At 37.0% G+C, this 22,285-nt stretch overlaps 2 protein-coding genes across 6 annotated transcripts; one reads left to right on the forward strand and one right to left on the reverse strand.

Annotated features, from left to right (window-relative positions):
• Nucleotides 1-1,659: 1,659 nt before the first annotated feature.
• snapc3 (small nuclear RNA activating complex, polypeptide 3) lies at nt 1,660-7,757 on the reverse strand. The gene is made up of 9 exons (XM_059508689.1): nt 7,484-7,757; nt 7,341-7,412; nt 7,179-7,260; nt 7,002-7,106; nt 6,771-6,920; nt 6,559-6,641; nt 3,503-3,661; nt 3,231-3,338; nt 1,660-2,045 (listed from the first exon to the last, which is right to left on the reverse strand). The coding sequence occupies exons 1-9, from the start codon at nt 7,723-7,725 to the stop codon at nt 1,898-1,900; spliced, it is 1,149 nt and encodes a 382-aa protein (XP_059364672.1). The 5' UTR covers nt 7,726-7,757; the 3' UTR covers nt 1,660-1,897.
• Nucleotides 7,758-11,124: 3,367 nt separating this feature from the next.
• Nucleotides 11,125-21,657, forward strand: LOC132102821 (serine/threonine-protein kinase 31-like). Of its 5 annotated transcripts, none has more exons than XM_059507492.1 (26): nt 11,125-11,518; nt 11,613-11,652; nt 11,745-11,797; nt 11,978-12,073; nt 12,144-12,215; nt 13,308-13,466; nt 13,578-13,692; nt 13,765-13,897; nt 14,439-14,598; nt 14,682-14,807; nt 15,128-15,235; nt 15,365-15,526; nt 15,692-15,817; nt 16,243-16,425; nt 16,544-16,660; nt 16,850-16,969; nt 17,187-17,318; nt 17,410-17,511; nt 17,831-17,911; nt 18,181-18,306; nt 18,914-19,033; nt 19,143-19,229; nt 20,136-20,285; nt 20,419-20,544; nt 21,263-21,334; nt 21,413-21,657. In XM_059507492.1, exons 2-26 carry the CDS (start codon nt 11,622-11,624, stop codon nt 21,515-21,517), a joined length of 2,862 nt encoding a protein of 953 aa, XP_059363475.1. In that variant the 5' UTR covers nt 11,125-11,518; nt 11,613-11,621; the 3' UTR covers nt 21,518-21,657. The 5 variants fall into 5 exon arrangements, with proteins under 5 accessions (XP_059363475.1, XP_059363472.1, XP_059363473.1 ...); XM_059507489.1 differs by having other exon boundaries at nt 11,125-11,313; nt 11,432-11,518; nt 13,578-13,897; XM_059507490.1 differs by having other exon boundaries at nt 11,125-11,313; nt 11,436-11,518; nt 13,578-13,897.
• Nucleotides 21,658-22,285: the final 628 nt, after the last annotated feature.

A 22,285-nucleotide genomic window follows, 5' to 3' on the forward strand; every position in this document is an offset into this window, starting at 1 on the left:
GACAGTAAAGAACAATCATGTAAGATTGTTGAATAAATAAGAATTGCATAAATTAAAAGAAGTTGTAGTCGGATCAATCTGAAGGATTTTAGAGATTGTTAACTTGTAGATCCTCTTACTAAATCATCAACACAAGGAAGACACAAGTGTAATAAAAAGGGTTTTATTAACAAAAGGAAGGACAAGAGTAACTAACAACTACTAAATGGGTACAAACAAAGAATGGATAAAGTGCAAAAGATTGGTAGGTGCAAGTGACCGAGTTGGATGTTGCTATGGACGTTATCTTATGGAAACTGTAGTTCCCTGGAAATAATAAGGTAAACCTTATTCTTGATTGACAACTAAATGCGTCTGGGTCGCAACGTCATCCACTTGTTGAGCTGGACAATGCTAAAGTGGGAAGAAATGAGTCGGCTCCATTTCAGTCTTAAACACAAAGAACTAGTGAACAATAAAGTCCTGAGCGCGGAAAAGGTCCTTGGTCTGGAAAAACGCAAACAGAGGAGACTTAAAGGTGAAGGTTCTGAAGTCTGTATAGAATATCCAGACAACCTGGAACATGCAGGAAAAGGATCGCTGATGAGATGATTCTAAAGTTGTGGGAGAATATCCTACCAGTTTGGAACTCACAAATGGAGGACCAATAGTTGCTGTGGCAGTTTCCAAAACTCCTCAAATTTCCTTGCAGCTTAGCACATCTTGGCTTACCACATTTTTCATAGCACACAGTAAATCCACAACATCTTAGCACACTTCTTTGTGTTGAAGAACCTTTTAATCTTTTCTGAGAAGGAGGTATTTTCAAGTTGGTACTGTACCTTTCAGTTCCAGCGTTTTGATTGGCCGATTATGTCAGAGCTGGCCGAGGAATGGCCCATCTAACAATAGATCTATTTGTATCTTTTAAGGTTTTTCCTATGCATAATTCACTTTCCAAACCAATTCTAGATTAACCTACACGTTGTGCTAAAAATATGAAAACTAACCAAAGGGAAATGCTAAACATTGACCCATGCATTCATATATACTTTAATAAGCAACGTTGCAAACAATGTATGCAAAAGTTATTGCACACTTCCCATTTCTCACCCTGTTCCTCATTTATCGCCATAGTTAAGACACTTTCTGTTTCTCATTTCTCAACATAATTTTAATCACCTCACCATAGCCAGAACTATTGAGATATCAAAAATCCCTTCACAATTTTGCATCGCCAATGTCTTAAGATCTTGTTGACGGAGTTTATGGTGATCAGATGAAAACCCTAGGAGGAGTATCTTAAATTCCACAGCATGCACTTTTCACTAAACCCTGAATAGCCAAGTTCCTGTTGGGTGGAGCACTGACTGTCAACAAGAAAGTTGTTCAGGGTAGATATCTATATGTGAATGAATTTTGGGGACTATAGGTAAAACTGTGTGTGCTACAGAGCCCTTTGAAAATGGCTCCATAAAACTGTGCCATGGACAGACCCCTTGCCCCCTCCATGTGAATCCCTACCCAGCTCTGAGAGCTGCAGATTCCAACCTGTGTGCAAAGTTTAAAGATTTTTGGAGCATGTTAAGGGCCCGAAAGCCCCCAAAACCTTGAAAAAAAATTAAGTGGCTTGGACCCCAATAATCCTTCGAAAAACAATAGAGCCCTGCGCCCTCTAGGGTATTGTGCCCTAATAAAGTACATTAATTGACCCTTAAATAATAGCGGAGCTACTGCAAAATTAAACTGAACACATCTTACTTTAGTGATGAGAATTTGGTTAAGCATCCAATTTATAATTTAATTCCTGAGTACATAGCTTTTAATATCAATTGTTGACACTCTTAACCATGAATAAACATTTGTTTTTAATATACATGTAGAAACTATATCATAGTATTGCATCTAAAGCTTAAGATCAATTAAATGTGCCTGGATCAACGTAGGCATAGGCCAGGAAATCTCCTAGTTTTCTCCCTTTATCATCATAATGAAACATCCGAAAGCACTGGTCACAAAACAGGCAGGGGTCCGTAGGGGCAAAAGCATCACTGGTTGTTATCCATCTGCCATGCAAAGATAAAACAAATTCCTTTCAATATACAAAATATTACTTCAATAGTACTAAATTATAGGGATGCACCGGTCGACCGGCCATAAATCGGTTTTTGGTCTTTTTTAGGCAGATTTTTCCGGACATTTTAAATTTTGGGAAATGTATTTATATAGCATACTTTTATTTAGTCTCACTGGTAAAGACCTTTTTTTTTTTTTTTTAATTTAAAACCAAATTTAAAAACTAAAACAAATACTGAATGCTGATTAAGAAACATCATATTGAATGTGTGTTGATTGTGTTGTTTGGATTGTAGAACTACGAAGTTGTTGCATTTAATTTCACATGGTTACAGTTAATCTTTTAATTTAAGGCCAGTTCAATGTAGTTTCAACCCAATTCAAAAACAAAAGCTAAATGCTGATGTCTGTACCATCTATGTTTGTATTGAATGTAGGCTACTTATTGTGCAGTTACTGCTGTTAATTTCAGATGGTTGCAGTTATTGTTTTCAATAACCAAAAGCAAGTTTGGCCTATTAAATACCAAATATCTTGTTTATGCACACTTTCCTTCTTTGTTTGTTGCTTAAAAAAAATAAAAATCGTAAATCGGTATCGGAAAGTTAGCTTGTAAAAAAAAAAAAAGAAAAATCGGTATCGGAATCGGCCATGAAAAATCATGATTGGTGCATCCCTACTAAATTAGTGAACTGCTTAGTTTTTTATAATTTTAAACCTAGAAAATAATTTCAAACTTTCTTATGGGTTTTTATAATAGCAGTTTTTTTTATGTTAGAGAGTAAAATAAGGTCCGATATTGATGAATCTTGATGAGAATTTTTCATCTGTAAACTAATATTAAAACTGTAAATTCTGAAACCATTGTGCGCTTAAAAAAAAAAAAGTTACATAAGTACTACAACGGATTTATCAAGCACACAAACGCACATCTTTCTGGTAGTTTTCCAATTTCTAGAAACTATTTAAAAAGCAGAAAAAAAAAAGTTTAGAAATACACATTTTAACATGAAAGTCTCTTAAAAAAAATGTTAACCACAGAATGTAAGTAATAAACTGAAAACTGCTGTTGTAAAAACCCAAACAAAAATTTCAAAAGAAAAGTTATTTAGGATTTTTTTGAAAACCTATAAATTGACAGTACTGCTGAACCGTTCTATAAGCTTAAGGTTTACCTGCTGATATACAGATGACACACAGAACACTTCCGAGTCACGACTCTATGCTTATGAGTGATGAGTGGGTAGAGCTTCATGTCCAAACAGTCATCCTGATGGACAAGTCTGAACCCATATAAGACAGAAACAAATCAAACATCATTTTTATTACTGTGGAACACCAACCTCCAATTTTTTTGTAAGTAGACTTTTAGAAACATTTTTAGACGCTTTAAAAAGAAATGTGTATGAAGTCTAGAAAAATGAGCATGAAATGAGGAAGGGCTGACCTGACATCAGTGAGGATAATAACATGCTCACAATCACCCTGGTGAGTGTATAAATATGGAAACCCGACTTTCATCTTCAGGTCATAGAAAGACGTGTCCTCCATCTTTGCAGTCTTGAATTCTGGGAAGTCTCTGGTTCTGGTCCACTCCCGTGTTGTCCTAAAGCAAATACACAAATTAGATATATTAGCAAATACACAATCTGAAAATCCTGAAAATTAACTCTTCAAATCAACAATTTATTTTTTTTGTCAAAAAAAGATAGCAAAAACACGTGTTTACGGGGCAATAACACCCTAGAATTATTCTTAAAGGCATACAATTGCCTTTTGATGAATTTACCAAATTTTAAACGTTTTTTTTTTAGTTTTTTTTGTTTATTTAAGTTTTTTTAACTTCAGATGCAAAATTCACTTTTTTTCACAGTGTTTGAACTTAAATGTGTTGTCAGTGTGTACACAACCACCCTATAATGATAAAACTCCAGCCAGTAATTGTTTTTAAATCCCCACAAATCATAAGCACTTTCTCTGAACAAGTCAGTTTGCACAGACCCCTCCAACGGCAGACACTGGCAATTTAGCGTAAACACACGCTGAGTGAGCTGTAAACAGTTCAGGTGATTTTTTGTTGGATGCAAGAATGAACATAGCAGTTGCTATTTACTCCCAATATCTGAGCCGCTGAAGACGCAGTGGATTACTTGAAGGTAGGGGTGGCAGGAGATCTTGCGAGAACACAACAATATCCTGGCCCAGACCTTTCAGATATATTTGCATTACACTGGCCTTTTCACCTGTGGTGGAAAATGACTTTATCCAGTCATAAAAACAGAATTCAGTTCAATGTGAAATGTCAAGGAATTGTACAAATTTTGAATTAAATCCAATCACGATATGGACAAGTATCTTTAAATACACACTACACACAGAAGTGCGCCTGATGCTCGCGTGATTTCAGCGTCTGCCATGACATGAACACATGAAGAACATCTCCAGAACTGCTCTGAGTCACCTCATGAGCATTTGACTGTTTGATTTGAGTAAAACTAGAGTAAAATGAAACAAAGATTATTTAAGGAATAAATCACACAACATTTCTTTCATGTCTTCATTTTAATAGTAAAGTTTGCCTAATTTTTTATAATTAAAAGATAAATTAAATTAATGTTTTATGCCTTCATTTGATAACCAAAAAATGTGTAAATACACAACAGAATTTCTGAGGGAAAAAATTCATAAGGTTACTTTAAGAAAAAAAATTATAAATTGTTCTATGCATTCAAATAATTAGACATGCTAAAATACAGAATTCGGTGACAAATATATATATATAAATATAGTGAGAATTAGGGCCCTAGATGTAATTTTTGTTAAACTTTTAACAAACTGATGTTAAAATGTATAGGTTTCATGATTTTAATTAATTAGACATGCTTTTTAATTAATGACATTAGATTTAACTATTAAAAAGGAGTAGAGAAATTAAAATAGTTGTTTTTTTGGGGAAAAAATAAAACTAAATTTAGAAAAACATAAAATTAATTTCATGGGCCCTAACTATCCCTCAGCCTTGCCGTGCATTTTGCAGTGTACAGTACAATTGGCTTTCAATTTTTGCATTGTGTCTTTTTCACAAAAAAAAAAAAAAAAAAAGGTTTTTCAATATGTATTTCATGATTGAGGATTTCTTTAAAAGTCTAAAAATCTTGTCTCATCTCGATCTCATGAAACCGGTCTCATCTCATGGGATCAGTGTCTCGTAACACTCATACTTGAAGGTTTTTGAAGGGAATGCATATGTATGAAGGGAATGAGTATAAGTCGCATCAGTCCAAAAATACGTCATGACGAGGAAAAAAACTCATATAAGTCGCATTGGACTATAAGGCCTAGTCCACACGGACAGGGGTATTTTTATAACCGGAGTTTTTCCTCCTGCGTTAAAAAAAAAAAATCACGTCCACATGAAAACGCACAAACATGCTATCAAGCGCTGTCAAGAGCATGCCACACCAGCAGGCGGCGATATAACCCAAATCGTAAAGTCACCTTGGCCAATCAGAAGCAGTCAGCAGCGCACAATCTGACGTCAAACACAGCGGATAACGGCGCACACTCTGACGTCGCAAGGCAAAAACCCCGGTTATACTGTCCACACGACAACACTGCAACCGGCGTTTCTGAAAATGCTCACCCTGGCCGTAGTTTTCAAAAATGTTCGGTTTCGGTGCCCTGAAACTGCGTTTTCATGTGGACGAAAGGCCGAACCGCGTAAAAAAAGTCATGGTTATAAAAATACCCGTGTCCGTGTGGACAGGGCCTAAGTCGCATTTATTTAGAACCAAGAACCAATAGAAAACATTACCGTCTAGAGCCACGAGAGGGCGCTCTATGCTGCTCAGTGTAGGCTACAGGAGCAATGAGCAGCATCTCTGGCAGTATAGAGCGCCCTCTCGCGGCTGTAGATGGTAATGTTTTCTCTTGGTTCATTTCTCTCGGTTCATGTCAAATTAATTTTGATAAATCGCACCTGACTATAAGTCCCAGGACCAGCCAAACTATAAAAAGAGCGACTTATAGTCCGGAAAATACGGTAAATGCATTTATGTCTGCGCAAATAATTAAACTTCAAAACTGCTTTCTGAACGAGGGACAATTCAAGGCAGGTTTGGCTAAAATAATTTAACTCAAGCATGGATCAGTACCCAGTATTCGTGATCCAGCTGCACCTCCAGAACAAGTAAGTCCCACACTTTAGATTTCTTATGATTATTTGAAAACCACCTCTTCCACAGAACAGAGAGGCATGCTGAGCAGAGCTCATTAGCATTTAAAGAGACATGCACCAAAACAGGTTGCTGTGAAAAGAGCTGTTTTTGACCAGGTAAAAAGGGTGTCGTTTTACACGACCACTGAGGAATTTTAACAAAAGTATGTTGCAGACATTTCATGAAGACCCTAAAGAATCATACCAACTTGTGAAAAACAGGCATCCGATGTCCCCTTTAAACATTAGGATTTCATTTAGTATTAAACTACATATTAAGGTCTTACTTGCTGATGTCTTGGCATTCCGGGAACCGTGTGTCATTAAAGAACGTTCCATTGAAGAAGAAGAAAGCAGACTTGTAATGATCCTAAGAAAAAAAACAAATACACTTTTCAGCTGTATGTTTGATATCTATGCCGACGTCAGTTTAGCCCAGCTCGAATGCAATTTATATGGAGTGTTTTCATGCCATCCTGTGTATGTGTTTGTCTCTGACCTTGCTGATGAACTGTGGTACCATATCGGGAGTGTTGCTGAACTCTCCAAACACCTGCAGGTCACTGACGCAGCAGATGGCATCTCTCAGATCGCTCAGCTTTTGTGAGCCCAACACATGCAGGGTCTGATACGCCCTCACGAACTTAAACTGGCACAATTAAAACAAACATTCAGTCAGTGGAGAAACTTACAGAGGCTACTGCTATATGAAACTGCATGCAGGACATACCCGCTGAAACAGAACGGGATACATAATATTAAAGGTCAATATGATTTCTCCCTCGGGAATCAGGTCTCTGAGATTATCAGGCTTCTTACCCACAGACATCATCTCCTGCATAAAAAAAGATTGAGTGTAAATTTCATATTTAGATGATGTGTTTGGATTACTTTAAAATATTCAAACCATTTCATTGGCGTAGACTTCATGTCTGTCAGCAGTGTCTCTGGTGAGAGTTTCTTTATAGTCTTGTCTTCTCTTGCGTAATCTGAAAAAGCAGCATACTTGTACCTATGTCATTAGTTATTTTAATCGTATTCAGTGCTAGGAGGAGAGACTTTGACTTACTTTAAAGTGGATAAATGAAGATCTGATGGTACGTTGTCTGTGTCTTCGTGTCGACTTCTCAGAGAATCAACACTGAAAAGACAATATGTGTCATAAAATAAGTAATACATGAATCAAAAACCAAACTAATGTCTCTGTAATACCTGCAGATTGTTTTGAGTTCCTCCAGGGTCTTTGGCTCGATCCCCATCTCTTCGATGAACTCCACGTCCTCTATCTCAGGAGCCGTGTCCGCGTATGAATACACCTCCGGAGACAACACATCCAGCCACAAATCTCGAAATGCGCCGATATGAAACTCCTTAGAGTTTACATCCACAAACTCGTAAACAGGCACGTTTTCATTTTGCTTTTCTTCGCACGTCAAAGCACTGGATTCAGCCATGACGACCTGTGAAACAACATTGGAGCAAACTTCTTCTTCTTCTTCTTCTGGTGTTTAATGGCGGATTGGCAAACAATCAATTGGTGCATTCCCGCCACCTACTGGGCCGGAGTTTGGAAACAAATGAAGGGAAGAGCTACAAAAAAACTAAAACGTCTAAATCCTGTTAAACAAAACTACTTTTTTTCAAAGTATGTCATATAAAATTGTATAATGATTTAAGCCATTATTCAACAGAGTTTTAAGTGTAACATTCTCTATCCCTATTTCTTCCAAAAGAAATGCTCTTTCATTATCATAAGCAGGAAAATTTAATAGTGCATGCTTTAGGCTACTGTTTCTGATCATCCACACATACTACAGTTCCCAGACTCATGCTTATTTATTTTATAAAGTGAAACATTTAAAGCAGTACGGCCAATACATTTTGCAATTTTGAATATGACCAAACAATGTTCTTCTACATAAACACATGATAGGTAAAAATTGATAGCCTGAATGCACTGTAAGTCGCTTTGGATAAAAGCGTCTGCTAAATGCATTAATTTTAATTTCTACTTCTTCTTCAATGGTGACCAACTTTGCAGGAGCACTGTCCTCATCTTCCAATGTACTGTACACCAAATAAAATAATTTATATACTTCTGAGTCATCCCTTATCTTAAAAAATATGGTTTAAAGGCAGTTACAATTTTTCTTTTGTTTTTGTGAAAAACCTGTAAATCAATTGCTATTTTGTCGTCTCCATGTAAGAAAGGCTTTATACACTGTAAAATCGAATAAGTTGGGCTTACTTAAAAAAAGCATGCAAACTGATTGCCTTGAAAAAAACTAAGTAAAGTGAAATGACATTCAGCCAAGTATGGTGACCCATACTCAGAATTTGTGCTCTGCATTTAACCCATCCAAAGTGCACACACACACACACACTGTGAACACACACCCAGAGCAGTGGGCAGCCATTTTTTATGCTGCGGCGCCCGGGGAGCAGTTGGGGGTTCAGTGCCTTGCTCAAGGGCACCTCAGTCGTGGTATTGAGGGTGGTGAGAGAACTGTACATGCACTCCCCCCACCCGCAATTCCTGCCGGCCCGGGACTCAAACCCACAACCCTTCAATTGGGAGTCCGATTCTCTAACCACCAGGCCACAACCTCCCCAATAGTATGTTGTACTGACAAATGCTTAGTTAGTATAGTTAACTTACACAAGAGTTCTAGTAACTAAAAAAGAACTGTAGAGGGTACTTGATCCTTTCATTTAGGTTTACTCATGACTTAGTATAGCTACTCACTGACTCCCAGAATGCATTGCGCAGAATAAATTATGCAGTTGCTTTGTTTTAAAGTTGTTGTTTTTATTTGCCAATTTTATTTGCTTACAAAAAGAGCAAATAAAATGGCTATTGTTACAATTAATGAAAATAAATTTAATTTAATTGTTACCATTGTTGTGATTCACGTGATGAATGTTTAAGTCTGTGTGTGACTTCAGCATATTACCACTCACTATTTAAGGATTATATAAAAAGCATATCAAGGTATTTATGAAAAATAAAATCTCGAAAAGGTCATTATTAAACACACACCACACTTTGTGGCTACTTGAATATTTTAAGTAAGTGTCACTCAAAACAGTAAGTAAATTGTTTTATTTGCCTTGAAAGTAGCTGAAACGTAATATTGGATTTTACAGTGTACATTGGACACAACTATGGGGCTCCATTGTGCAGAAGCAAGCATCACAACAAAAAAGATCCTCAAGGTTGATCCAGGTGTGTAAATGTATAGAGGCCCCATTCCTATATTTTGCCTTGGGCCCCCAATTCACTAAATCCACCCCTGTGCTTGTTTGTGCTTGTTTATCAATACTCGAAACCACGATCAGCAATGCAGCAATTGGCTGGTGGGAAGACAACGTAATAATATGATTTTAAATCATATAATTTAAAAAGATGCCTGACAAAAAACTTTACAAATTTCTGGACTTTTATAAGGAAACAGCCAAGCGAACAAAACGACATAAATGTTAGATTAATGGGCAATGTTTTTATTTTATTTTTTACAAGATTCCCAATTATTTCGATTCATGATTTATAATATTTGTACAGTCTTTACATTTTTATTTCAGTGTAATAATTAGCTATTAATTTAATTTTATATTTGGACAGATTGGTTACGTGACAACATTCATTCCAAATCCGTAAAAGCTTTGTTCATCTTCGGAACACAATTTAAGATATTTTGGATGATAATAGGAAGGCTTGTGACTGTCCCATAGAATGCCAAATAAATAACACTGTCATGGTCCAGGAAAGTATGAAAAGCATCGTGAGAATAGTCCATCTGCCATCAGTGTTTAAACTGTAATGTTATGAAGCGACAAGAATACTTTTTGTACACAAAGAAAACAAAAATAACAACTTTATTCAACAATTCTTCTACTCTGTTTCTCTCCAAATCAGCGTGCCATTTTGACAAATCTGAGCAGTACGCAGGTGACAAAATTTTCATTTTGGGGTGGAGTAATCCTTTAATGCATGACTCTATGAAGTAATTATTTTATGACAAATAAAAATTTCAGTGAGTAAATCTGGCTGTGTCTATAGCTATTATGGACTACACTACATTATTATGTTATCTTTTAATATATTTTTTAATCATTATTATTTTGAATTATTGTCCCTGGATCAGTAGGATACTCTTGTAATAAAGTAGTGGTGGCAGTGGACTTATTTTGAGTATCAGTTAATCTTAAGGACCTGTTGCTATGACAGCAACAGGATGAGCTTCAAAGAGCCAAATGATACAATTAAGATCACGCCAAATCGTCAACAATCAAATCCAGCTAACTAGCGACGTACGAAGAACGGGCCCCAGTGTGAGTTAAACATGCCAGAATCGATGGGGTGTGACGTAGATTCCCATTCTCTATTAACAATAAATAAATAGATATTTTTTACCAGGTTAAATGCTGATTATAAGTAGCTAAAACCTTTTTTTGTAACCCTCTCTGCCACACATGTCCTTCGCCAAAGCGCAATGGATTGTGGGCAATTTTTGCCTTTAGAGTGTGCACTGATCCACACTTAAAGAATCTTCCTGGAATCTGAAATAGTAGACCATCTGAGGCCTTTTAGTATACTCTTTTCAACATACTATGCTTTGGGACACACTTACTCTAATCTAACATACTATTTAGGATGGATAGTTTGAACATTGAGATGCAGGGCATGTTTCAAGATCTATGCATATGCATCGTCAGGGTTTGTAATCGATGCATCGAGAAACCGAGTGAATCGTTACACCCCTGGTTCTCAGTTGTTGATTGGTGAACTTGCTCAAAATTGATTCGTCATCGATTCGCTCAGATCGATTCAAGTGATTCGTTGAAAAGATCTGAGTTATAAGTTCGAGTTTGCATTTGCAACGGCTGGCGATCGGACGTCACTAATACGAAGATGTGATTTTATTTTATTTTATTTTTTTATCAAAGGTCTGAATTATTAGATTACATTTAGCTAAAATACATTTCATTTGTAGTTAAAATTAAAATATCGGCCATTGGCAATCAGCATTAAAATATCCTGTGTAGGTTACTTTATTCACTTAGAGAGACAAAACACTAACATTAACCGAGGTAGGCAACTTGAATAAACTTTCTTCATTCTTAAAACTGAACAGTTTCCATTATATTTCTCGCTATAAGCAAGCCATTAACAGAACAAACCGGCTGCGATTTTGAGCGATCTGTGGACTAGCAAGGAAATTTCCAGTAGCAGGTTTCTAAATATTGGTAAGACGAAATCATATTTAAAATAAAACTAACATTACTATCATTAGAGCCTCGCGGAAAGCTAAAACGATCGGCTGCCATGTTGTTGATTTAGGCAAATCTCATGGAGCAGTCCGTGATTCAGCCTGAAAAAAGTAAGTTGCCGCTTTTCTCGTGGCTTTCGAAGTCGTACCTGCGAGCTAATGTTTGTTTAATTAATTTTGCTTATTGTTTTTTATTAATGCAGTGGAACTGGTGGTTGTCACTCATGTTGTTGATGCCATCACGTTTTGGGCTCAGGTAAGCTAAATATTTAGGCTACTGTTTACCAAGTCAATTTGACATGACAATATCTCTTCGGTGTCTGACTAATGTTACATTGATTTAGCTGCTATTATTAGTTTATGGAGTGAAAAATGTAAATTACTTAAACATATATTTTAAGAGTTTTTTTTAATTTGGTTGATTTTGTTTCACCAGAATGTGACAGACAAAATAAATGAGAAGATAAATGTTATGCTGACAGAAAAATGCCCTAGTGCGCCTATACTGATGGGAAGACCGAGTTCACACAAGGCGAGTAATATGTGGTCAAATAGGAAAAGTCAAAAAGATTTGATATGACTCTTTTCCATTTTCTGTGTAGGTCTATGGGGCACGATATTCAGAGGACAAGTGCTGGTACAGGTGTACTGTGCAACAGCAATCAGAAGACAAGGTGTGTAAAAATCTGAGAAAATCAAGAAGGATCCACCATTGTGCCAAATTCCAAACCTCAGTTTTATTATTTATTACTTCCCTCATGCCCCAGTACGGTTAGGTGAGGGTGGGAAATCAGATAGCAGCCTCAACAAGGGATGTAATAGTTATAATAATTCCGGAAGTAAAAGCCCATTTTACTGTATATTTCTCCATCATTTTCATTCACAGTCTTGTACCTTTGTCTATTTGTTGGATTCAAATCAAAGTTTGTAATGTTGTGATTCACCTCGTAGCTAGATGGTTTGGCTTTTTTTTTTAAAGCAGGGGGAAAATACTTCCAGAAACAAGGCTGCTGAAAAAGCGGGTGCCACTGTTGCACTTTAAGTCGGGAAGTCGTGGCCTAATGGTTAGAGAGTCTGACTCGCAATCGAATGGTTGTGAGTTTGAGTCTCGGGCCGACAGGAATTGTAGGTGGGGGGAGTGCATGTACAGTGCTCTCTCCACCCTCAATACCACGACTTAGGTGCCCTTGAGCAAGGCATCGAACCCCCAACTGCTCCCCGGGCGCCGCAGCATAAATGGCTGCCCACTGCTCCAGGTGTGTGTTCATAGTGTGTGTGTGTGTTCACTGCACTGTGTGCGCACTTTGGATGGGTTAAATGCAGAGCAGGAATTCTGAGTATGGGTCACCATACTTGGCTGAATGTCACTTCACTTCACTTTTTATAATCCGAAGTGGGTCAAAATGATTTCTTTTACTGGACATGACAGTGGCCCCAGACTTTATTCGGAAATGGATGTAAAAAATCATGTTTAGTGTCTGTGACCCATGTCAATTTATTCAGAGACCAAAAACATCTGATAACAGGTGGTATTCAAAATAATGAATAGGACTATTTGCTGATTGAGTAATTTTAGTATAGCAGCCCGGCGAAAGAATAATAAAACAGTATATGTAGAATGATGCATGACTGTGGTTTTCATTTCTTGATGTGTAATTTTTTTTATTATAGTAGACAAAGTTACTTTAAGGCTGTTTTTTTATTGTTTAAATACTGATGTGGTTCTCACGAATATCAGATTTTGATTTGTCTTTTTTTTCCCTCAGTTCTGTATTTTGTACATTGACTATGGAAATACAGAGATTGTCAGTCGGTCTGATTTAGTCGAACTCCCAGAAGAACTGCAGACAACAGGACTTGCGAAAAAGTACAAGTTCTGGGGCTTTCATGTGTCGAGCGAGCAGGATTCCCCACTTTTTTCGCAGGTATTTGACAAAACAGTTTTTGAAGGATGGGCTGTTCACCTATGAATGTGAATTTAAATGCATCTGATATTTGTTTTTGCTTTTGATTTGATTTGACTGTGTTGTCATCAGGGGAAGTCCTTCCTTCACAATATGATTCATGGAAAAAAGTTGCGTGTCCATAAAAAGTCAGTTTGCTTTGATGGAATCATCCTGGTTGAAGCCTTCCAGGGGAATCTTGACATTGGTGAGGAACTATTGAAATTTAAGTTCGCCAAAGTCAGTCTCCCAGGAAACAGGGAGAACTCCCTTCCCACAGTAAACCTGCAGGAGTGCCCAGGACTGTGGCCCAGCAGAAACACCCCAGGGGAGTTGGACACACTTGGCTCTTCATTGGGATGCATGCCCAAATTGCGTCCAATATTCTCAGATCAGAAGCCTCAAATTATTAAGTACGTTTTGAGACACACAGACTATATTAGAAGCATTGATAGGGATAGTCGACCCAAATATGAAAATTCTATCATCATTTACTCATTTTTATTAAATTATAAATAGAAGATATTTTGAAGAATGTTGAAAATGTTGGATTTCTTGTACATTCTGTGGAAGTCAATAGGACCTTAAACCATTTGGTTACCAACATTCTTCAGAATATCTTTTTTGTGTGTATGTGTGTTCCACAGAAGAAAGGATGTCACACAGGTTTTCAATAACATGAGGGTGAGTAAATGATGACATCATTTTAAAGGGATAGTTTGCCCAAAAATGAAAACGCTGTAATTGATCACTCACCCTCATGTCATTCCAAACCCATAAACCCAGAATTTTCATTTTCGGGGGAACTATCCTTTTCATTTTTAAATGGACTGTCCTTTTAAGGATAACATTGCTATTTACTTTAATCATAGCAGTTGGATATAGCATCCACATGATTATCCTGAACATCTCTCCATAAATGTTCTGAGTTATATGTTTTTCTACATGCTTTAGGGAGCAGAAAACCAGCGTTGCTCTCCAGCCTTTGGAGAAACTGAATGTAGATCAGGAACCTCTTACTGAGATCCAGTCCTCAAAAACGGATGCAAATGCACAGCAGGTGTGCTCTCAGGATATTGAGCAGGTGCCGAATGAAACCGAGTCTGAACTACAGGTGGCTCTTTCTCATTTTTTCAAATGATTTACCATTTACCGCCTGAGACAATCTGTGACCGCTGTGCTGTTATGTGTACTCAGATGATGCGAGAGGTGATAAATGCTAAAGATATGCAGATCAAGAAGCTAAAAGAGGAAGAAAGTGCCATCCAGCAGCATGCGTCTCTCCTGGGGCAGCAGCTAGAGGAGGCCAAATTAGAGCTCCAGGTGCCCATGAGCTGTTTCACACACCTTATTGTTCAGTGCGTTACATCCACCTCATTTTATGAATGTGCATCCATCTTGAATGTGCTTGGCTTCCAGTGTCATCCATTTCCATTTATTTTCTGCTGCACAAAACGGCTTGTTATGCTGCTTGATATTGCAATTTCTTATCGTATTATTGTAACTATAAACGCACTGTTTGTAGTGCAAATAGTATGTACTTAGTTGTTTACCTGCAGAGCACAACACATCAGAAATCTCATATTGTAACATTGTTCTGCATTCTGCAATGCAATATGTGTATAAAGGGTTGTTCTTTGCAGATGCTGAAGGAGAGTTATGAGAAGACAAAAGAGACTGAACATAATCATCCTACAACAATTGCAAACAGAATATCCCAGCTGGCTAAGAAAGTAGATTCTTTGAGGAAACTAAGGCAAAATCATTTTTCTTCTTCTTAAATGCTTCTTTTTGTCCCGTTTTAGTGGCTTAATGTATACTTGCTTCTACTTCTGACTTGATTTAGACAATGTTTCTGACTTAAAATGATTGGTTTGAACCTCAGGGAGAGTAGTGCATGCTCCTCTGATGAAGATCACCTATTAGAGTCCATCACCATCATCATGAACTACAGGATCTCACTGCCGTTGAGCTCCGAGAGGCTGGACCTTGCGTGGAACGTGTATGATCAAACCTTGGAGAATCTAAGAGGCTGTCAGACCGTGAGTAAAATGTACATTCTTTTGATCAATCAATGAATGTGAATGAACCAGTGTGAGAGAACTGTTCTTGTTAGGAGCCTCTCAACTGTATTACAGTTTTACATTTCCATTGTCTTCTGTTGACTGTGGCATTGCTTCTCAGACTGCTTGTGTGTGTTCTGTCAGATGGTGGAAGTAGAGTCACTGGTGAACATTAGGAATGAGGCTCGAGGTGCGCTTTTAGCTGCTGTAGATGACTTCCTGCAGGAGGTGGACAAGCTGCCAATCAATGAACGCTTGCACAGGCTGAAGGTATGAGTATATACAAACAAGTTTTATTTTATTTAGCATTATATTATAGTGTTTGATTTGATATTTTCAGCCTTTTAATTCGTTTTAGTAATTTTATGCTATTTTGTCATTTATAATAGTTTTTTTTTTACCTATTTTATTTCAGTTTAAGATAGGTTTACGTTATCTAATATTTTTACATTTTATTTCAGTTTAAAGAAAAAAAACTGGTTACAAATACACCATTTTCCCAATTTCTCACAGAGATAGTTTAGTGTTGAATTTAGTCAGATTAGGCCTTTGTAAAGTATCAGATATATTTCTTTAGGTTCTTGTTTTCTACTTAATAAACGTGTGAAAAGGCCATAAATTGAAACAAAAAAATGCTTAAAATGTGCAGATTGCCAGCTTTTCATTACTGCAATTTGTGTCGTCTGCATATATAGGAAGTTGCATCCTCATTGACGGCAATGTTAAGCTCCGTTATGCTGGGGGAGAAGACCGAAGAGTGCTCTTTTGAGAAGTTCTGTGAATGGAAGGAGCACAAACAACAGAAGATCAAAAATGTGCGAAAAGCTACAGATGAAGCTCTCCTTGCTCTTAGCAGCTGGGCAACCAGGCTTAGCAAGGTATGTTTGCTAATGTAAACCTGGTTGGTGATTGTTTACCTTTATAGCTTTATAAAACATGGTTTGTAGAATCAAGGAACTTTATTTACTGCTTTATAAGATGAATCCTTTGTTTCAGTTTTCATATTTGATGGAGAAAACATCATTGACCGAAGAAGATGTTGCTGACTGTGTGGAAGAGATCCTGATGAATGCTGACAAAGCGTTGTGTGAAGAACTCAGTACTGAATCCTCTGTAAGAGTTTCTTTCCTGATCTTCACATTTTTCTACACTATATCTGCATTTCAGTGTGCATTCCCTCTCTTGAGCATGGGCACAAACACCCAGGTCTTCTCAAGGGACTTTATTCTGTGCAATATCAGATGTTGATATTGAAAACAAAACTCACAATTACTGAATGGAAAATTTTTCTCACTGTTATAGGAACAAGATGATCAAGGGAGGAAAATGGTGTTTAGTGCCTTTAATAAAGCCATGCAGGGCATCCAGAGAGAACAAAGTATGTTAAATGCGGTCAGGCAAAAGTACGAACTCAACACACAGGTAAGAGGTTCTTTCTTTGGATTAATTTTGAGAAGCTGATTCTATCGAGATTCATCAAAACATACACACTACCGTTCAAATGTTTTGGTCGGGTTAGTAAGAGTTTTTTTTTTGTGTAGAGTTTGTTTTTGAGAAGTCTCTTATGCTGGCCAGTGCATGATAATTTTCACTATCAGTTTTATTTGTTAGCTTTAACAGTCATAATGTTTAACTGCAGTTTAAGCAGGAAATACAGCAGTGGCAGAGCGGCCCTCCTAAAGCAGACGAGCTGTTTGCAGTGAAGAAGCGCATCAGGAGCCTGAGATCTCAGCTGCGCTGGAAACTGGTGGAGGTCAGCTGTCTGGAGGAGGTGAGAACATCCCCAACTAATGTGCTCTGAAAACACAAAATGTACACAGTGCTGGGAGCTCAGATAGTTTATCAGTTTGAGTTTCCTGCAGGCAGAAGAACTGGACCTGCCAGAGATTCTTAAGAAGAAGGAGGAGATCGCTGAGACCAGAAATGCTCTCTTTCAAGAAATCAGCCATGAAAAGAAGCAATATGTATGCGTTTAAAGATCTTTTATATTCTTGGATACAGGGCTTAGATTCTAGTGCAGACACGGTTAAAAGAATGGCAATACATTATTCAGGCATGCAGGATGCCATACTTTGTTGTTTTATTAGATTTGTAGTCCACCCAAAGAGCTACTGTACATAATACGGTTTATACCTTAGAACAGTGGTTTCCAATGGGATAGAAATGTAAAAGGCTGAATTGTTAAATAAAATATATAATAAAAAAAATTATGGTGCATTAGTTGTGTGTTGAAGGTCAAATTACTTTGTTAATACCTGAAATCTATTTTGTGTTGATGTACAGATAATGCTGTGTGACCTCATGAAAAGAGGCTTTCCTGAGTTGCCGATGATCTATCCTGATGCAGATATCAATGGCTATAGGGTGAGTTCTTGTTTTGTCAATACCAATACCAAAGCCTTTGTTTTCTCTTAAGAAATGTGCAGTGTTTTAAGTTCATGTATTTATTCATTTAGCATGATTTTATGTGCTATAACAAATGACTGGAATTTTACAGTATGAGCCAAGTGTACTGTAAACTTTTCTTTTTGGGAATATTCTCTGACTACAGAGGATGGAGGATGTATGTTTAAGGTCTGTGAGCATTGGAACAGAGTGATGGTTGATCTTTTTCTGCAAATGTGTGCTTCCAGAGGTCTGCAGGACTGTTAATGAAGAGCTTGGACAGAGACATGTTTGACGCGGACCCGATGAGAGAGCTGAGTGGGAGGAGACCTCTTCTAAGCACAGATTTCCAGGGACAGAAAATAGTCCTGAAGGTTGGTTATAGCCCAGAATGTTCCTTTGCTTTGTTTTGGTAAAAGTACAGTGAGAATATATGTACACTAAAAGCCAAGTGTGGAACACACATACTCATCATTAAACTTTATATTCCAATTTTTTTTTATATTAAGTGACCAAACACACACACACAAAGAAAGAAATTGAATATATACATGACCGTTCAAATGTTTAAATGGGTTGGTGAAATCTTTTAATGTTTTTTTGTAGGATGTTTTTCTAAGCTTACAAAGGCTGCAGTAATGCATTAATATTGTCTAAAATAACTGTATTCTTAATGTATGTAACTGCATCTTAATGTATGGTAAAATTTACTCCAGGCTTCAATGTCACGTGATTCTTCAGAAAGCATTGCATAGGTCAATTTAGTACTTTTTTTTTTTTTTTTTTTTGGAGTGCTTTATTATTATTATTATTAGTAGTAGTAGTAGTATTAGTAGTTGTATTGTTAATGTTGAAAACTGCTTAATATTGTGTGGAATCCGTGATACATGTTTTCCAGGATATACTGTTAGATATTGAATATCTAGATATCGTTGCTGTCCATTGCTGAATGTTTGTAAAAGAGTTGAGGGATGTTTGCAGTGCTATGCTGTGGATGAAGAGTCAGAGGTGAAGATGCTTGAACAAGCTGCCCACTATCACAGAGCTCAGCAGCAGAGTCCCGCCACAACCGTTCCTCTCCTGGCACTGTTTTGCGGCAAAGTTGTCTTTCATCTTTTACTATACTAGATTCTGACTTCATAAAGCAGAGTGGACCTAAACATTTTGTGATGTTTCAGCTCATGCGTAAAGTGTCTTCTGTTTTGTCCAGTCTGATCCACTGGCATACGTCATGGTACCACACTACTCTAATGGAAGTCTCCGGGCCATTCAGAGATCCTCTCCACTGTCCTCTTCTGTAAGTGCATCCGAACCAAATGCATTTGTCGACACTGTAGACAAGTGGTAATGTTTGTCAGATTAAAGGTACAGGTTGTAGGACCTGCCACTAGATGGCGCACTATCAAAACAATAACAATCACGTGGTTTGATGACGCTAAGGAGGAGCGTGGAATGATGGGATTTGTTGTCTTCTACCCAACCGCTGACGGCCATCAATCAGACGGAAAGATAAATCATGGATTTAACGCGAGTTCAACGATTTGCGCAAGTAGATTACATACAAAGTCAATGCAAAGACGTGATCAGACTATGGATCAGACACGTCCACGCGCGGGTCTAGAGACGTGATGCCCCGCGTTTGGCTTGTATGCCCCATTATACTAATTTTGTTGATCGTTTTAATAGCATATGTTTTTTGTAAAGATACGAATCAAAACAACTCACCTGTCAAGTAAAACACAAGCAAAATCGGCATCTCTTTCTAGTTGAAGTTTGACGCGAAGCTACTAACTCATTTGTCCACGACACTGTTGTCATGTGGTTTCTACGTCAGTAAAGGGGCTAACAAAGGGTAACTAACGTCATTGACAGGCGACTGCACTGCCCCGTGTCACTGTTTAGAATGGGAATTTTCTCATGATTTACAAGTAGTTGAAAACATTTGAGAGATTGTAAGTAATCAGCTGGACAAAATATATAACACTAGCCTAGTGGTTTTTGGATATTTTACAGCAAATATCTTACAAATTGTACCTTTAATATAAAGTTCTTTAAAAGCACATTTTTATTCTTTTTAGTTTTTAATTAAAAAAGTTATTCATTATCTAGTATTAATGGCCAGAATTTTGGTGCTTCCTCAAACAATTTGCTAACTTTTTTTTAAGGTATTTTTTTTGTAATTTTTTTTGTTATTGCAATGTAGGAGATTAGGAAGGTGATGAAGGGCGTAGCTTTGGGACTGCAGGGTCTTCATGCAGCATCTCTTACTCATGCATCTCTGCATCCCAACAACGTGTTTGCCATCGGCCGAGAGAAAGGCATTGTTGGAGATTATGATTTCACAAAGACACCTGTGAGTGTAAAAAAAAAAAAGCCCCAGCGTATTCAGTGATTTTATGGATTCATGTACATTTTGGGGAAATAAACTAAATGGAAGCAGACCTGGTCTTGATCATTAAATCCTTTGATTATTTTGTTTTTTATAGGAGCAGAGGGTGTTTGACAGCGGGATGGTGGCTGGTTCCATCAGTCTGGTGGCTCCAGAACTGAAGCAGCGTCAGCCGCCTTCCCCAGCCAGTGATATGTATGCCTTTGGAGGCATCATGCTCTGGGTAGAACTTATTTGCTTGTTTGCTTACACTATCATTTAAAAGTCTAGAATAATCATTTTCTGAAGAAGTCTATTTTTTTTAATCAAAAATAAATTAAAAAAGATTTTTATAACATATTTTTAAAATTACTTTCTTCCTGTGTTGACAAAGCTGAATATTTAGCAGCCATTTCTCCAGTCTTCAGTGTCACATGACTCTTTAGAAATCATTGTAATATGTCGCTTTGCTGTTTAATGTTTTTGTGGATACCGTGAAACATTTATTTCAAGATTCTTGAATAGAAAGGGCAAAAGAACAGCCTATATTTGAAATAGAACTTTTTTTGAAACATTATAAATGTCTTCACTCAAGGCTGGAGTAATAAAAATCCATCTTTTCCAGCACAGGAATAAATTACATTTTAAAATGCATTCAAATAGAAAACATTTATTTTAAATTGTAATAAGATTTCACAATTATTTTAATATAATTACTTGTTACTTGTTTTTAAAAAAAAAAAAAGATTACTTGTTGAGCATAAACTCTTATTTATTCAAAACTTTTGACCTGCTATGTTCTTATTTATTGTCTTTTTTATATTTTATAAAATTATAGTTTATGAAAACAAAAATGAATACATATTTCTAGTTTGTAAAATATAGTAGAAGTATATAAATGTGTAATTAAAAAAAAACCACACATTTTTTCTGTCAGTAATGGAGTCTTGTTTTATTCACAGCTGCATGTTCCAGACTTCAGCGGATCTCTAGAGAGTGAGCATCAAAATGTAGAGTTCTGTGGTTTGGGTCTGGTATGTAGAATATAAGAGCGGATAAATAGTATTGAAAAATGATTACTCCAAAATGTTTTAAACCTTTATCTCTGACAGGATGCCAAATTGCACAAGCTCCTCTCGAAGCTGCTGATTTCATCTACAAGACTGTCTGCTCCTGAGGCCCTAAAGGAAGACTACTTCATCTCAGTTGATGTGTAAAAGTGAACTGTGTTCATGTTTGCGTTCTCTGCCCTTTTTATTTATCATTTTCTTCTGAGAAAAAAAAGAGGTGTTTGTTCATTCCTCAAACCTTGTTTCATGTTCCTGGAATAAATAAAAATAAGTTTATAAAGGCAGAATTAAGTGAAAAACTTGGTCAATACAGTATGTGCGTCAGAAAAGATGAGGTGCATTTTCTGTTTGTAAGATGCTTGGTTTTTCCCAATGTTTTATCCTGTTCCAGTCCACATCTACGTAATGTGAAAGGCTGTCAGCTTTAATCTGAGTCATTGACAAGACCTTACTTTGAAATTGCCCCAGTCGAAAATTGTCTCCAGGTTATCTTCCATCTTCCTGTTTTTTTATTTTTCTTCATCAAAACGTGACTCAAAAATGGAATGGAGAAAAATGCTTAAAGGGCGAACAGTTCGGCATGCTAGTGAATATTCACAGAAATCATAGGAGTGTATAATCATTTTTGGTGTCATCAATAAATTGGCAAGAAAATATTTTCTTTAGTATTTTGGGCACACTCGCTCTTCACATGCAATCTCTGTGACCTATTTTTGACCTTGAATGGGTCATCTGGTTTTTCCATTTTTTATATTGCACTAGCCACCTTTCTTTTTTCTTTCTTTTTAATCACAGCAGTCCCAGCATTGATGAAAGGTACAATTTTAGCCACTAAGGAAGAAGCTCATCAAGCAGAGATGTTCAAAGTTATGTAACGATGGTTTTCACTTATTGGAAATCAGACCACAGAGTCAT

The sequence above is a fragment of the Carassius carassius genome, chromosome 24 (genome assembly GCF_963082965.1).
Source record: "Carassius carassius chromosome 24, fCarCar2.1, whole genome shotgun sequence".
Classification (NCBI taxonomy): domain Eukaryota; kingdom Metazoa; phylum Chordata; class Actinopteri; order Cypriniformes; family Cyprinidae; genus Carassius; species Carassius carassius.

Bases quoted from the DNA above. Each gene is read 5' to 3' on its own strand.
- snapc3 (XM_059508689.1), bottom strand. From the start codon at position 7,725: ATGGCTGAATCCAGTGCTTTGACGTGCGAAGAAAAGCAAAATGAAAAC. The intron at 7,413-7,483 runs GTATTACAGAGA...TTGTCTTTTCAG, and splicing joins GAACTCAAAACAATCTGCAG to TGTTGATTCTCTGAGAAGTC. The intron at 3,339-3,502 runs GTCAGCCCTTCC...ATATGGGTTCAG, and splicing joins ATTATCCTCACTGATGTCAG to ACTTGTCCATCAGGATGACT.
- LOC132102821 (XM_059507488.1), top strand. From the start codon at position 11,622: ATGGAGCAGTCCGTGATTCAGCCTGAAAAAA. The intron at 12,216-13,307 runs GTGTGTAAAAAT...TTTTTCCCTCAG, and splicing joins AACAGCAATCAGAAGACAAG to TTCTGTATTTTGTACATTGA. The intron at 13,467-13,577 runs GTATTTGACAAA...TGTTGTCATCAG, and splicing joins ATTCCCCACTTTTTTCGCAG to GGGAAGTCCTTCCTTCACAA.